This window comes from Centruroides vittatus, unplaced genomic scaffold (genome assembly GCF_030686945.1).
Source record: "Centruroides vittatus isolate TY-2023 unplaced genomic scaffold, ASM3068694v2 contig_1634, whole genome shotgun sequence".
Classification (NCBI taxonomy): Eukaryota; Metazoa; Arthropoda; class Arachnida; order Scorpiones; family Buthidae; genus Centruroides; species Centruroides vittatus.
The window spans coordinates 171,501-189,254 of NW_027120992.1; the positions used below are offsets into that span (position 1 = coordinate 171,501).

Sequence of the window (17,754 nt, forward strand, 5' to 3'; positions counted from 1 at the left end):
ACTAAACAATTCTTATCTAAGTATATAACAAATGGATAAAGGCAATTTGTGTTTTAAGCTGAAGCAAATCTGACATATTTTCTTTATCTGAATTCATTGTAATCTTGATATATGAAATTTCCTTTAACACATTTCTACTTACATAATTAAAAATATAGAAGAAACTGAGTCATCTTCACATTTCTGTCACTTAATGATTAATTGGTGGAGGAGCTAATTAGTATAATTAATGATTAGAAAACAATTAATTCGTACATGTGTTTAGTACTTCCTATGTCCTGGTTGATGTCCAATGAAATTCCTTAACTGTGATATGCATGAAGTCCACTGTTGTTCTAAGTTATTGGTCTTATAGAGTTTCCATTGATGTTACCTCTCAAGGATGGTGTATTGGTTATCAGGTGTTTAACAATTTTTAACTTAAATATGGTTCTGTGACGATTGAAATTAGAAAGATGAGGAAGTGTTTTTCCCATTCTTTCTTCACTAAAAATTTGCTTCAAAATCCAGCAAAACCCTTGTAATGAGTCATAAATTTTTCAAGTTACAAAACAATTGTTGATTTTTGAGACTTTTTAAAATAATGATTAACATTGTTGTGACCAAATCTCATAATCAGATTGTTTGCCAAAAAAAAAAGTTCAAAAGAACATTTTTAAAAGGTAAACAAATGTAGCATTCCAGTCTTTTGAACTATAGACTAAAATTAAAAATAATATAAAATTATATGAACTTTGTATTATATTTATGGTATATTTGTATTTTAAATGTTGGGAGTATTACTTGCTCTTTACACGTGATAAAATGACAAAACAAAGTAAAATATTAATTTATTAATGTAGAAGGTATATTTTCAGATTCAAAGCATTCAACATTAAATTCTATATAAATGTTTGAAATAAATCACTTTGATAAAATGAGTTTTTCAATGTAGAATGAAGTATTGTGTTTTCTGTTGTATAAGATGTTTTGATATAGGATGCCATTGTTTTTCATGAACATTTTTTAAGAAAAAATTATTGAAAAGTTATACATTGTTGATCAGTTCTATATATTTTTTTCTTAATACATAATTCTTTTATACAGATATTCTCTAAATGTATTTTCAGTCAATGTATTATCATACATCAAACACAGCTGAATTCCTTTATTGGACTATTGAGGCAAAATAATTACTAAGTACAGCTGACCCTTGATAATCAGACATGCTCAGTAGTCCGACGCACCTCCCGTCAAGGTCACCGTAGTCTCCATCCCGTTATGTCTCTGCTTGCATGGAAGGATGTCGCGACATGAATCTTTCCATTCAATTCTTACACGATGACACACATTTCTTGTGTTTTCTGTGAGCAGTTCTGTACGTACTGTATTATTTATGCCTATGCATACTGTATGTACATTTATTGGCTTCCATATTTCTTTTAATAAACATGTTTTAGTTAACCGAAATGGGTGTTTCATTTCCATATTAACCTAGGCAACATTTTACTCATAAAATGTATGAATATTGTAGGCTACTGCTAGCAAAACAATGCCAAATATGTAATCACTTTTGGTAATCCGGACACTTTTGGTAATCCGACACCCCTTTGGTCCCATACCTGTCTGATTATCAAGGGTCAGCTGTAATTTGGCAAGAGGTAGGCAGTCAGGCTGCCATCTGTTGTTAAATGAAGTAATTGTAAATTAATTTAACTTTAGAATACTCTGGAAGAAAAGATTGGCTGAAAGTAAGACTTAAACCCACAACTGCTGCTTACTGTGCAGATGCATTGTCAGTTATGCTACTCAGCCCTCTATTTGATTTTTACTTTCAGACTAGTTAATTAATTAATTAGTCCAGAAATGGGAATCTGATGGAGATCTGCATGGTAAATAGGAGTTGAAGGTTTGAGTCCTGCTCTGGTTAGATCTTTTCTTTCAGAATATTTTAAAATTAAATGAAATTTATTTATAATTGTTAAATTTAACAAGAGATGGTGAACTGTCTACCTTCTGCCAAATTACATAGTAATCATTTAACCTTAATAGCTCAATAAAGGAATCCAGCTGTTCATTTGATGTATGATGATAAAATGACTGAAAATAAATTTAGAGAATTTTTGTGTAAAACAATTTATGTATCTAGAAAAAATATAGAATTACAGTAATGATTTTAATCTTTATCATCATCTTAACAGCTGGACCAAATTTTCTGAAAGGTCTTCTGCATTTGAATCAGAATCATTGCTTTCTTCAGATAGTAAATCATTTTCAGCGCTGTCAAGAGCATTCCTAATTGCTTCTTGAATGAATTAATTAATAATCTTTGTTTTTATTGCATTTTATAAAGTGTTAACTCATACAAACTTCTGAAATTTCAACCTTCAGTATATAAGATGCAATCTGGTTTTGAGATAAATTTTAGGGGAAAGTGTCTCATACATTTGGAAATATGATAATTCATTTCAAATTTTTGACTTCAATTCTAAGTTTAGTCTTTGAATTTGAAAGCACTTATTTAATGTTAGTTTCTATTAATGTATTGAAAATTGGATTTTGATTTTATTAATTAACTAGAATATTAGGATAATATTTTTTCATTTGGGAATAAATACTAAGAAATATGTATTTTTACATTTAAAATACAATTTGATGCAAAAGTCTTGCAATACTTTATAAAAAAAAAACATATTTTTTGATTTTGAATCCATTTTGAAAATATAATGTATCATTTTGAAGACAAAACTTTTGACAGAATTAAAATAGCATTGTTTTACAAATGGGTGGGATGAGAGAAAGAAATTTGCAAAGCTAACATAAACATTTTTTATTTCTTGTTAACTACAAGAAACGTTTTAAGTCAAGAGAAAGAAAAACTATAAAACTGAAATTCATTAATGTTTACATATCAAATTTTTATTAATTAACTATATGTTTGAAGATACACAAACAATATTTAATTGGCAAGCCTTTACTTTTAATTACTAAGACACATCTCCTGGGTATACTACTAACAAGCTTTTCAAGCTCTTCCTCTAATATTAGATGATATCAGCATGGAATTATAGTTTCACTTAACTACTTTATTTGCTTGATTCTTTGTATTAATCTTCTGTTTCAGTTTCATCCAAAACACTTTGACAAAAGGATTAGGATCTAAGATTGTGCATGCATTTGCAATCTTTGGATTAGTTTAGAAACAAACTATCTGTCTGTTGTTCTCCTGCAATACATTCTATCATCAGGCAGGATGCATTGTTGTCCTGGAAGAAGAAATTACTACTTCTAAGCACATCAGCAGATGAAGGAAGCATTTTGCTCTCCAGTACATAGATATATTGGGCAGTGCTTTCAACAGTATGCAGCTTACACATTCCCATGACCTGAGATGCATTCTCAGATGATAATGGCAATAGGATACTGTTTTGAACAGTTTTGATCCTGTCATTTTTTTGTATTGAACAAATGTTGCTTCTTTGGATATCAAAGAGATTGTTATTTTGTCACTCTGGATGACCTTACATCACTGATTTTTAATTTATTATCCTTCAACTGTATACCTGCTGTAAACACTTGGCCCTCTGTTGTTTTTTTTTAATTTTTATTAATTAGAGGCTTCTTTTTAGACTTGTAGGCTCAAGAGCTCATAAGTCTATAAAGAAGTTTCACCTTTTTCTTTCGGTCTGATTTACTGTTTCCAGGTAACTATAGTTATCACTTACACCTCAATTTTTTATTGCTTTCAAAGTGGCTCAGTTAAATAAGATTACAGCTGACCTTTGATAATCCGACTCTTTTGTAATCTGACATGCTCAGTAGTTCGACATACCTCCTGTCAAGGTCACCGTAATCCCCGTCCCGTTACGTGTCTGCTTGCTCGGAAGGATGTTGCGACATGAGTCTCCCCATTCAATTCTTACACGATGACACACATTTCTTGTGTTTTCTGTGAGCAGTTCTGTACGTACTGTATTATTTATGCCTATACATACTGTATGTACATTTATTGGCTTTCATATTTCTTTTAATAAACATGTTTTAGTTAACCGAAATGGGTGTTTCATTTTCATATTAACCTAGGCAGCATTTTACTCATAAAATGTATGAATATTGTAGGCTACTGCTAGCAAAACAATGCCAAATATGTAATCACTTTTGGTAATCCGGACACTTTTGGTAATCTGACACCCCCTTTGGTTCCATTATCAAGGGTCAGCTGTATAGTCATTTTTCGTGATAGTTTTTCTCTGAAAGATTAATACAGAAAGGAAAGACAAACTGTTAATCATATTAAAATTGCTAATGCATTTGCTGACTGTCAAGTGATGATTGATAGCCACATTTCATGGCAATTCGTCAACAGGACATTCCTTCATTGTACAGAGCAATAATCTTAGCATGCATAATAAGCACTTTATCTTGAAACTTACTTGAAACTAACAAAGAAACCCTTCAGAAGTGTAAACACGGTTCTCTGAATTTTGAAATGACCATCACATATGAGAGGAACTTTTTATATAATGGAAATTGGGTATCCAAGAGAACTGTAGTGGATTGATCTAATAGATTTCACTTTTTGTTGGCCACTCGTGTTTCGCAAGTGTCATTCTTTTTATCATAACTTTTAGAATAAGGCTAATGTTTTAATTTTGTTGAAAGTTTTAAATTTCTTACAAAATTACCTTCAAATTGATGTATTATTTATCATATTTGGAATTGGCATTTGGGTTTAAATGTTAGAAATACATGTTTATTTTCATTTAAGTCTCAATTGTTATAATAGTTTTTCTTTACAGAATTTATTCTTTAAAAATGAATACTAATAAAATGTTTCATTAACTAAAAATGTATAGCTTATTTCAAAAGTGCTTTTTTATCTTACCCTTAAAACACACACACTAAACAAGAAAATTATGAAGCAAACTGCAAGGGATTAATTAGCCAAATATTGCAGAAAATTTTATGTAAGATATATTAAATATAATAATAGATGATGATACATGTAGTTATTAAAGTAACACCAGAAAACGGATTACAGTTTTCTACGTGACAAATTTTTGAAATGAGCTGTCCATCTGTATTCTTTTTATGTATAATAAATTTATAAACAAACATCTTAGAAATTATTGACTGTTAATTTGAAAATATTTTTGATTTTAATTTTTCTTAAAACTGTATTTTCTGTTTGTTATAATTTATAATTATTTTAATAATTACATCTACTTAAAGGAATAAATTCACATCTTTGTAGTATTTGTATTTATCTTCACATTTTGTAATACTATGTCAGTTCACATCTTATAATGCTCTTCACTAACACATCGCAATAATTTCTTTTCTGACTAACCTGGCAGTGGTGATGGACTAATCAATAAATTGAAAATTGGTATCAATTCATTACAAATCTTTCAGGAGGTGGAGCATGGACTGCAAAGATTGCTGATTTTGGCCAATATTTAACAATTGAATTGCCAGATAAATACAACATTACTGCCATTGCTACTCAGGGAAGACCTTATACATCAGAATATATAGAAGAATATAAAATTTATTATGGACATAGTGACAGTGATTATTCAGAATATAAAGATGAAGGAGGAAGTACAAGGGTAGGAATTTCATGTTGCATTGCTCCTTCAGAAGATCAAAATAAATTTTACATATCATTATTTTTCTGTTATTGAAAATACATACAGTCGACTCCGCGTAAGTCGACACCCGGATAACTCGACACCGTAGGTTAATTAGTCAGCTTTCTGTGGTCCCGGCCGACTTACATAGGCAATAATGTTATTAACCTTAAAAAACTTGGTTTACTCGACATCGTTTAACTCGTCACCACTGGATAAATCAACATACTTTTTCTGTTTCACACTTTTTAGAATTCTGATAAGTCGACTCCCCCCTGAAAAATGAGTTCACATCGTACAGTAAGCTGTGTGGTGTGAACTAATTTTTCAGGGGGGGGAGTAGACTTATCAGAATTTTAAAAAGTGTGAAACAGAAAAAGTATGTTGATTTATCCAGTGGTGACGAGTTAAACGATGTCGAGTAAACTGAGTTTTTTAAGGTTAATAACATTATTGCCTATGTAAGTCGGCCGGGACCACAGAAAGCTGACTAATTAATCTACGGTGTCGAGTTATCTGGGTGTTGACTTACGCGGAGTCAACTGTAATTAGCAATGAACAAATTTAAAATTATTAAATTAATTCATATTTAAACATTTTTGATTTGATATTAAGAAGTTTGGAAAAGAATGAAGTTTTCCTAGAAGAATCTATCACAACAACACTTCTACTTTATCGGAATATTTATGTATTCAGAATTTATAAAACCAAATGATTCAGTCTTACTGGATAAAATGAAGCAAGAATAATCAATGCATTGTTCTCGGTTTGTTTTATTACTAAATTCGAATAAATCTTTCTGATTTCTTATAACTTGTTTTGTGACAGAATGAAAGAACAGAATTTAAAAGTTCTTTTTGAATTTTGGAATTTGTTAATTGTGAAAAGTTTTAATGTAATATTATTTAGAAAATTTGAAGTCTTGAAAATGAGCCAGTAAGACTTTAATCATTGAAGATAATAAATTTTGATTATAAAAATATTAGTAAAGTAAGAGTTTGATTGTGATAACATATATTAAAATATTTATGAAAAAATACATATACTGATACATGCCAAATTTTATTCAAATACTTTATCTAAAAACAGCTAAATTACTGTATTTCCTTGATTCTAAGATGTACTATGACTGAATAAAATTTTATTTTTTTATATAGGGAAAATTTTTTAAATAATTATTTTTATTAAGTAACAGTATGTCAGAAAAAAATTAGATGCCATAAAACATAATAATTGGCTGCTCTGTTTCCATATTCTTCTCCATATACGGTAACTATTTGTTTTAATGTTGCTTCATAATGTTATCTGGAAGGCATTTTAAACATTATAAAGATTAAATTACCATATTTTTTTGCCTTGTAAGATGCACTTTTTTGTATGTAAAATTTATTGGAAAATTAGAATGTGTCCTAAAGCTAAGTCCATCTTACACTGAAGAATATTTTTTCCTCAAAAAATCAATGTAAAAAATGTGTTTTGACCAATAGAATAGTGTGTCTTACATGCTAAAAAATACGGTCAACCCTTTTCCACAAAGCTCATTTGAACTGATATGACTACTTTGTAGTATAGTAGTATATCTGAATCATATATTGTTGATGCATAACACATCATGTGGTCAGCTTTCAATGATTGTTTTTGACTGTGAATGTAAGATGCCGTCGATTCTAAGATGAACCTCTAGTTTGGAGAAGAGAAAATGGTTAGAAAAAAGTGCATCTTATTTAGAACAGGAAATACGGTAATTTATTTTTGTAATACTAATGTATTTACCTGCTTATATGGAAAATATCATAGTTTGAATTTTTCTGATGAATTAATACCTAAGATAAAAAATAAGTAGTAGACTATTGCCTAACAAGCATATTTAAAAATATCATTGTTTAATAAATCTAAAATGCTTGATAATGGACACACAAATAATTTGTATATTAAAACAATTCCAAAAAGATGAACATTAACATAGAGAAACCTAATTTTACTATCCTTGTAATATCCATTTCAGTATTTAAACATTATTTACAAACATTTAACAGTTATTATACTTTTTAAATAATAATGAATTTTAAAAGATATTGATGAAAAATATGGATATAACTTTTAAAAGTATATTATGTTTAAATTAAATTTGTTAAGTTTTAAAAATTGGTTTGGAATGAGAAGATAGTCATTACAAATCATGGTATAGATTATAGAATAATATAACAAAGCAAAATTATTCAATGTGTAAATATATTTCCTGTATAAATAAATGTTTTTAGGTGAAAACTCTAAAGACAGTTAGAACAAAAGATCTGATAGAAAAACAATACAGTAGAGCGTCGTTTATCTGAAAGCCGGTTAACTGAAAGCTTTCCAGTCAGACTGTGTCGTGCTGAATCGAATGTTTTTGATACTAGATTAACTTCTAAAGTACAATTTTTTTGTTTTTATATTTTTCAATATATTTATTTTGTTTGTACAAAATAAAGAAATAATTTTTAACGATACAATAGCCTCGATTATTATTATAAAAATTTTTGTTAGGCTTAAAATCAACGAAAATTCAACACGAAGCAACACGCGACGGAGAAAAATTTCAACATCGGATGGGTTAATATATTTTTTCGTTCATAATCGGTTATCCGAAAAAATCAGTTATCCGAACAACCCCAATTCCCAATTGATTCGGATAAACGACGCTCTACTGTACATTTATATTTAAATTTTTTAAAACACGAATGGTATTGTAGACATTGTGATATTTACATAAATAATAATTATTGTTATTTCTAGGAAACTACAAGAAGAATGATCTAAATGTTTTCTACTTTTATGCATGTAAAATCTTTCTAGTTTTGTTTTTTATAGAATTTGTATATGATAAAAAGACTGTCTGACAAGACTATTATTATTATTTTGTAATGCAAGTTGAATTGTAAATACAATTGCTTTGGACTTAAAATGTTTTATTTAAGTTCATTTTATCACATTAGTCTAAAAAATCCAGCAACAACATTTAAAACTATGTTTGGTGCCATCTGCTATGATAGTTTATTTTAAAAATTAATTACAGTAATCGAGGTATTACTGTAATTAATTTTTTTAACGCGGAAAAAACTGACAATAACCGAAGTCAATGAAAACCTTCGGTTATTGTCGATTTTTTTCGCAGAAAATTTGTCTTGATTTTTGTTGGCATGCCCACGTGACCTCACTGCTAATTTTGCAAAAACAAAGGGCGACCCACGCATCTTCCTGCTCAATGTGGTATTATTTCTCATTGTATAAGCATTACCCCGTGTCTAGCCGAACAGTTCCATTGCTTTTCTTTCCTTTTAGCTCCATCATGGAACCAAAGAAAGTTTCCAGAGCCAGCAGCTCTTCAAATGCAATGTTAAATGCTATGTTAACATTCATTTATTCTTTACATTAGTCTTTTATATTCATTTTATATTAATTACTTATTGTTTTTAGTATTGAGCACAATATTTATGCATTATAAAATATGTTTCTGGTGTGTGTTTTGGAGTGTCTAGAACGAATTAATTGGATTTACGTTGATTCACATGGAAATAATTGCCTCAGTTTTCGTTGGTTTTGGATTTCGTCGATTTTTTTTTCGCACAGTTTATTGATGAAAACCGAGATATCACTGTAAAATGGTAAACTTGGTTTTGAGATAGGGATGAGTTTTATGAAGAAATTGTAAATGCTAATAACGAGTAAAATTGTCATTAATCCTGATCCTATTCAAGATATGATGCATGATCCCCTCTATCTACAGACCCCTTTGACCTTCAGTCACCAAATTTAAAAGCATCAATTCCTCTAATACACAAACCTCCCTGCAAAATTTCAGAAATTTTTGACAAAAAGCATGAGTTATTAAGCTTTAAAGTGGGTGCAAAAATTATGCTCTGCATACACACACTAAACATTTATACATACAGAAAAAAACCCCTGAATTTTTTTGTACTTCTTGACATCTGAACATTTCATTGTTCCAAGTCCAAACACAAAAATTTTGAGGGTCATTTTTTGACCGATTGCCATACTTTCCTTTCCCTTTGTTAAATATAACTGCTGGAAAAGTAAAAATTAAATTAAAATTTAAGAGCATTACTACTAATAGTAAGAGATTTATCTGTTTTTAATAATCTAATTCAAAATTGCAAGGTCTTTAATTTTGAATGTGTTTACTTAAATTTAAGAAAAATTAGGTTATGAATATTTATTCAAAAATATATACTGTAAGTAAACCATGTGAAAGTGTATAAAGTCAGTACAATATCTTGAAATAAATCAGTTACAGCTTTCAAAGACATTTTAAAATATGATTAGATCAGTTTTTGAAAATTTATAAAAATAAAATAGCTGTAATTATGATAAAATAACTAAGACATTTAATTATATAGTTTTATATTCTATTCTATTTCATTTAAATTTGGATATATAATCAGAAAGAATCATCTTAAGGAAATTTTCTGTACTATATAATAATTTTTTTTAATTTACTGTATTTTAAAAGGTGCAAAGTATCAAGCAACTATTGTCCAATTACTTACCTACTAACCACCCTTGAATTTTTGACAGAAAAAATAGATGTAGTACAAGATCATTTAGTGCAATTTATATTAAAATAACTTGCTACTACCTACTCTTTCATTTAGTTTCTTTCTAAACAGAAAGGATACAGATGGAAGAGTAGAGGTACAAAGGATTAATTAGTTATAGATAAGGTAATCTGAAAATTGCAAGAACAGGAAGCTTACATATAGCCAGGATAGATTACAGGAGAGCCTTTGAGTCGTTGCTACACAGCTCGATATTTCCTGCTTGAAACTGACTGGAATTAGTAATAACATCAAGGAATTGGTAAAGAATGCAAGTCTCAAACACATCTGACACTTAATGGTGAAGAAGTAGGCCAAATTAGCATATGCGGAGGAATATTTCACGGGGTTTCACTTTTGCCAGTATTGTTTATTATAACACTGATTCTATCAATAATTTTGGAGAAAACTGTACTTTGTGATCATCAACAAAACTATCCCATCTTTAGAATGCACAATTTGAAACTCTGGAAAATTAGCAACCGAAATTGAATTTCTAGTGAACGTTGTCTGGACATTTAGTAAGGACTATTATATTGCAGTGGACTTCAGACAGGATGAATGTACAACTTTGATTGTAGATAGAACAGCTATCAACTAGAGGAAATGCGAAAATGTCCAAAGGCAACGAAATAAGGAGCTAAGAAAATCCCAAAAGCAAAAAAACTAAGCAAATACCCAAAGAAATTACAAATTCTAGGTATCTTACAGGCAGAAAATGCTAAATATACAATGAAATCAAAGGCAAGATCAGCATAGAATATGGGCAGGTAAGAAAAGTTTTGAAATTAAAGCTGAATGATGGGAATATGATCAAAGTAGTAAATACCTGGGCAGTAACTATTATGCTTTACATTGCTATGCGTAATTGATCGGACCCAGGCTGAATTGGATGCATTAGATTAATATGAAAAATAATGACACTCGATCATTTCCTATATCTATGAAGTGACATCAACTGACTTTATTTTTTATAATGTAAAGGGAGGGTTAGGATGCTGCAGCTGATTAAACAACCAGTTGAAGAAAAGGTGGTCTATTGTTATATGTAAAGTGAAGAGGATGTGATGAAAGAAACTGGGAGAGGCGAATTGTTGAAAATTGAAGGAAGCAAGCATACCAAAAAGAACAGTTGATAACATAAAGGAAACATTAGAAAATAGTCTCCATGGCTGATACCATAATAACATCAAATGAAAAGTAGATAGTAGGAGAACATGGATGTGACTAAGAAGATAGATGTTAATTTAAAGAATGAAATAGAAGGTTTGTTACATAAGAACATTAAAAAACCAAGCATCAAAAATGAATGCAATTAAAAAACAAATTGAAAACTTCTGTAATAATACAAACTGTTGTTTTTGCAAGGAAAGTAAAGACTGCTGAATATATCATAAGCTGTTGCAAGAAAATTGCATAAACCCCACTGTCTTGAATGGCATAAAAAAGTAGCAGTGGTATACGTTCAAGATTGGTATGATAATAAAATAAAAAAAATCATTGAAAATAAGGAGAGAGAAATACTCTGGAATTTTCAGTTACTAGTAGTAAACATTTTCCCACAGTAGGGTTGGGAGAAATGAAACTAAATGTAACCTACAAGCATTGTCTGCCTTGGCATGACAGTTGCTAAATTGTGTTTTCTCTGTTAGGACTGGTCATAACCAGGTGACTTTAGACAGTGGTATAACTAGCTTTTCATATGCCTTGTGAAAGATTTTATTTTTGGTTCTGCTATTTTTGGAAAAAAATATGAAAAATCAAAAAGGATAGAAATTATCTATTTTTTTTAAATTTAATGAGCAAATATTTATTATGACATCATCACGATACCAGGCTGCAATTTTTAATCATATTTTTCATTTATTTCATTTAAAAGATATGCTCTCCACCTCAAATTAGTACTGTAGTGTCTTGCCCCTGTACATCTTACTTTTCCATTAGCAATGGAGTTATGTCAGTCATCTGTGTAACTTCTTTTGGGAAATTTTTGAATTCAAATAACATGACTTCTGGTTTGCATTGGAAGTTTGTATATAGTTAATCAGGACCTCCTGCTTCTAAAGTTTCTATATCTGGTCTTGAACTTTATCTAACACTGTTCTTGATATTAAGGAAAGACTGACAGACAACCAGTGGCGAGCAGGGCAATCGCCCAGGGCCTCGCGCGACAACTCGAGTAGAAAAAAGTTGATATTTAAAACTTTTTATTTTATCCTTAGCTATTAGTTATAAGCTGCAAACATCATTTTTAAATCCCTGCATATATCTTTTAAGGCATTTATGTACCTTAGTTTATCATCATTACTAATTTGTCATCTTTATGATTGTTAACTTTTATAAATCTTCTAATATAATATTTTAAAACTCTAAATTTATTTATTTATAACTTTTGCATTTCTCGTCAATCATCAGAAATATCTATTTTCAATTCACATACTTTGCACAAAAGACAAGGGCCTTGCAATCATTAAGGCTGTAAAGTACTATTTTTTTTAGTATCTTAGGAAACCGACTATAATTACGGTCGGTAAAACTTCCGTTAAACTAACGGGTACTTTACGCGGATTCGAGATTAGTTTGCCAGGCCTGGGCTTTTAAGCGTGCACCGAAAAATTAGTAATAACAATGATAAATATCAAGTCAAATCAAAAGTTCAAATATATTTAATTAGCAACTAGAACGTACTACGTACAAATATCAATAATTCCAAACAAAATTTATTAACGAAAATCAACAAGTCAACCTGACAATAAACTTAGCTTAACTTAATAGTAATTCCCCTTTGAAATTCGACAAATCAAATACTTAGCAACTATGAACAAAATCTCTTACTAATTAAACGTCTATCCGTCACCTCACTATACGAAGAAACTATTTCCTCAATCCTTTCGATATCGTCAAATCGTCAATCGAACTCCTCTTTAGCACCTTGGATTGTCCAATTATCAATCTGGACTTCTATCAGAAAATACTTCGCTTTCGAATTAACCTCGCTCTCACAGTCGCCTCGATTTGGAAATCACCTCTCCTTCTTCGGTTAACGTATGGGTTCTATACTGTGAGGTGACGTCACACTTGAGCTGGGTTACTCCTCTTATTTACATACTTAGTTGCTAACATTAACTTTGTTCTGGCAGCTTTAAGTTTCCGACAAAGCTTATAAACCGTTTACAAAATATTTATCATAATTTTCTGGGATGTTTAAGACGGTTTATCAAGTATTTCTCTACTAGTGATTGTGGGGACTCCCCTCCCCCCATTTTTTTTCTGCGGACTGTTACTTCCGCCGGGCAGCGCAAGTGCGCAAGATGTTTCTTATGGCGCTTATTTCTCCGTGAGTTTTTTCTTCTTCATTTTTCATTACTAACAAGAGAGTGGTGGGGAACCTTCGTCCTAAATAAACATAAACCCCAAACAAAAAGATAATAAAACGGAAATAATAATAAAATAAAAATAAGGTTCGGACTCAGTTCCTTACAAGCCTGCTGCTGCAGACAACTGCAGGAATTTACAGGTCTACAATTTTTTTAAATTGAGCCCGATAAAAAATGTTAAACTGTGTTAAAAAGTTTAAAACTGAAATGGTTGGCAATTTTCTAAAATTTTCTGGAGTGACCTCTGATAATGTTCTCAGCCTAATACTGGCTTTGATATCACTTGGGTAAACAAGGTCTTCATTTATGGGCTAGTCAGATGCTCAAGTCTTAAAATCTGCCAGTCTTCCTTGGTCACTGTGTGCATGCACTGTTAGCCGAAGTATTACTATTGTGTAACAATCACCACCTCCCTCACACACAATAGATAACACACACTGACTCAGGTAGTGTTTCGATTGCAATACAACCATTGATCATGAAACTTTGCTATCATTATGACTAACAGAAAAACAGCAACAATAAAATATACATATTCATGAAATATTTCATCTTTAATGTTTATAACTGAAAACATAGAAGAATAACAGCAACAAATCAATCGATTTAAAAAAAATAAACTTGAAATTATTATTTAATGACTGATATTTCATAAATGATTTAATAATAATTGAGAAATTTTTTTTTTCTATTTGTGAAGTGGTTGTAAAATGATTTCTATTTGATAGATATTATTTAATTAAATCAACAAAAAGGGATTGTTTTAGCTTGTTTACAGTAGATGTGCAAGTGGACTATAAATAATTAATAACAGTACAAAATTTTGTTTCTTCAAGCAAAGAATAATTCTGAAAAATTTGTATTTCTCATGATGCTTGTTTTACTCTTTATAATAACTATCAGTCTGATATTCCTATCAGTGGCTGACTGGATAAAACCACCGAACACTGCTAATTGGTTGGTGCTCCTCACTGAGCTGGCTTTCTGGAGTTTTCTGCATTTTTTCTATATGTTTAACATTTAAATAAAGTCAGTTTTTCAGGATGCAATCCATGATGCATGAGAATATTTATTGAAGTGAAATTTGATATATTTATATCATTGCTTTTCAGATCAACTTTCAAAAATTTGGATTGAAGAAAATGCATTTTTTTAAAAAAATAGTAAAATTTCTACACGAGTAATGTAAAATGCACATACCTATAAGCCTTTCACCGGTGTGCATCTCAGAACCAAATACAATAAAATTACAAATGTTTTCGAACCATTACGGTTCTTCTTCAGGCAACTTGAACTTTCTAATTGAATGCAGTTCAATTCAAAGTTGTTGTGAAATATAATAAGGAACATTATCCCGTGCGAATTGATGACGTCATTATGGACTTGCACACTATACTTGCTGTGTGCTATCGTAGAGTTTTATCCAGGAGGGCCTGCCAGGCCATTGATAGTGATTTCCTCCTTGTAGTTAATACAGTTACCCTCCTTAATGGTATTTAAGCATATGTAGATCGCCTCAAGCCATCTGAGATGGTCTGTGCGGTGGGTGGTGTGTATGACCCTTGCTTGAGAGAATATAGGTTTTATATCTGGGTCCAAAGAATATACGGCCAGAGCTGTGTTGGTTCTTTCATGTTGAATATCCACTTTATGTTCTTTAATTCTGATTTCGAGGGTGTGTTTGGTTGCTCCTATGTAGACCATGCTTCTATTACACTTGTGATCAATGATGGGGATAATGTACACTCCTGGAAGTTTATTTCTGTCAAGGTATCCTTTCCGTTTCGTAACATATCAAAAATTTAGCACACTTTCTAAAAGTTATGTGGACATTTGTTTTCTTAGCAATCCTAAGGTATATGGATTTTAGTACTGGATTATATGTGATTGGGATGTGTTTATTGGAGTATCGTTGGTTAACCCTTTCCCTGCCGTTTGCCACGCCCCCTTATTTTGTAAAACGGCCAAGGTCAAAATAGGTAAATCAGGCAATATTATTTTAAAAATTCACCAAAAATTAAATTATTATTTGATTCATATGAAAAAAATCACATATATTTATCAATATAGTTAGTTTTAAATACGACATTTTTCAATAAAGTTTGTTTGAAAAATTTATGAGAAAAAAAAAATAATATATGATAATTGACATTCAAACTTGAAAATTTGTTACTTTTTGTCAAAATTAACATTGTCTGGTTACTTTATTCTTATTGTCACTGAGCCAGAATGACGTAGAATATTGTTCTGTACAATTTGATATTACATTTATGCACGTACGTTTATTCGTTGTGAAATTATCGCACATTATATCAAACATTTGTTCGAAATCTGAACTTTATTCTGCTTTCATCTAATATAATTAACTAATATACTTTATTCATTTCATATCAAACAAGACTATATATTTTTGTAATAAACATATGATTACCAGTAGCAATAGATGTAACATTTGCTAATATTTTAGATTTAAAAAAAAATTAAAAATTAAAAAAAATATATAAAGTATCAGAACTGAAGGTCATAACTTACATATATACGATATATTAACATATTATAGCTGAATAAACTTATTATAGCATAAATCAACTTATTATAGTAATATTATTGCATGAATATGCTAAAAATAAAATACAAAATTATCAGAAAATGAAAAATTAAGAAAAAGTAACCGATAATTAAAATTTTTTAAGTCGACAAAACACCACCTGGACAAAAATATGTAAAATGAACGATAAACAAGACGATGCCGTCAAGTGCTGACATCTGTTGTCGATAAATTTTATAAAAATAGATTGTTAACAGGGTAACGATCAATCGGTACCCTGGCCGTTTTGCTAAACGAATAGGGTAACGATAGATCGGTACCCTGGCCGGGAAAGGGTTAAATGGTTACAATTTGCTACTATGCACATCATAACTAATCATTTAAATGCATTTTTTATATTTATAAGTGTTTTACATTGTTAGAAAGAAGAAAAAATGTGAAAATAAAAGTTACAATTGTAGTTTCTGGTTAGATGTTGATAATTTCAGTTTTGGAAGAAAAATTGGTGCCATACAAGTGTTCGAAGGCAGTTGACCTCATTTGAGTCCCATAGGGTTAACTTCATAAAAGCAGAGAAATTTAGAAAATATTAATGGGAAGTATTCTGTTCAGTTTACATTGATTTAAGAAGGATAAGTTATTCTCATTTCTGAGTCTATCACAGTTTAATTTTTTTGTTTCTTATCCAGCAGTACAGCTTTCTGTTTTTGGATAGTTTTGTTTTAAGAATGAAACAGTATTTTAATTATGGCAAGTTTTATTTGCTTCAATAATCTTTTCAATGTATTTGTTTTTATAATTAATTGATCTCTTTAAATGTTTTGTGTTTACTTCAGGTAAGTATAATTCATTTTAAATTATAATGCAATTACTTCTCTTAAAAAAGTTTTCCAGAAAATATATTTCTATAATTTTATTTGTATTTTCTAAACCAGTGGTTTTCAACCCCATTTTTTTAAAATCAGCACCTTAACTTGGTTACTTTGGTTTGTGTGACATATCTGGTATCTTATAATTTATTTAAAAAATTAAAAATAGCGTATAAACAAAATCTCTAGTATTTTATTCAAAATTTGACAAAAATGATAAAAAAAGTGTTCATTTTTGTATATATCTGGCTAATGTCAAACTTGAGCTTCATCCTTAATGATTATTACATATTTGCTTGATATTTGGGTGAATTGTGATATAAAGAAATTTAGATTACTTCTCATTTCTTTTGTGAGATGCCAATGGGGAAGAAATTGAAATCTTGTCAAGATAGGCAAGGAGTGTGAGCATAATGTGGGTATTGTTGTTGACACTGAGACGTATCACTTTTATAAAATAATCTGTTGATTTGAATAATACAGTGGACCTTCGTTATAGCGCTGCTCGCTATACTGCGCACTTGGTTATAGCATGGGCGATGTTCGCGACGCGATAAGCTCAAACACGTATATACGGGTCCGTGCAGCATTAGTGAGTAGCGCATTTTATTGTTACTGCATATTGAGTAATTGTGTATGTATTGAGTTGCTGCATGTATTTTGAATAGTGTTTAATTATTGTATGCATGATGAGTAAAAGAAAAGACAAGCTACAGTGTGTACAGTAAGAATTATACAGTATGTACTGTACTT

The 17,754-nt window shown here is 30.2% G+C and overlaps 1 protein-coding gene across 4 annotated transcripts in view; it reads left to right on the forward strand.

Annotated features, from left to right (window-relative positions):
- Nrx-IV (neurexin-4) overlaps positions 1–17,754 on the forward strand; it is a 107,769-nt gene that overhangs the window by 11,406 nt on the left and 78,609 nt on the right. Inside the window, exon 3 of one of the 4 annotated variants that reach the window (XM_067262891.1) lies at positions 5,395–5,591. The exons of 2 other annotated variants lie outside the window; for them this stretch is intronic. In XM_067262891.1, coding sequence (XP_067118992.1) covers positions 5,395–5,591 — 197 coding nt within the window. Of the gene's footprint in view, positions 1–5,394; positions 5,592–17,754 lie in introns of those variants that run through there. One more of the 4 variants, XM_067262893.1, reaches the window with a different exon arrangement.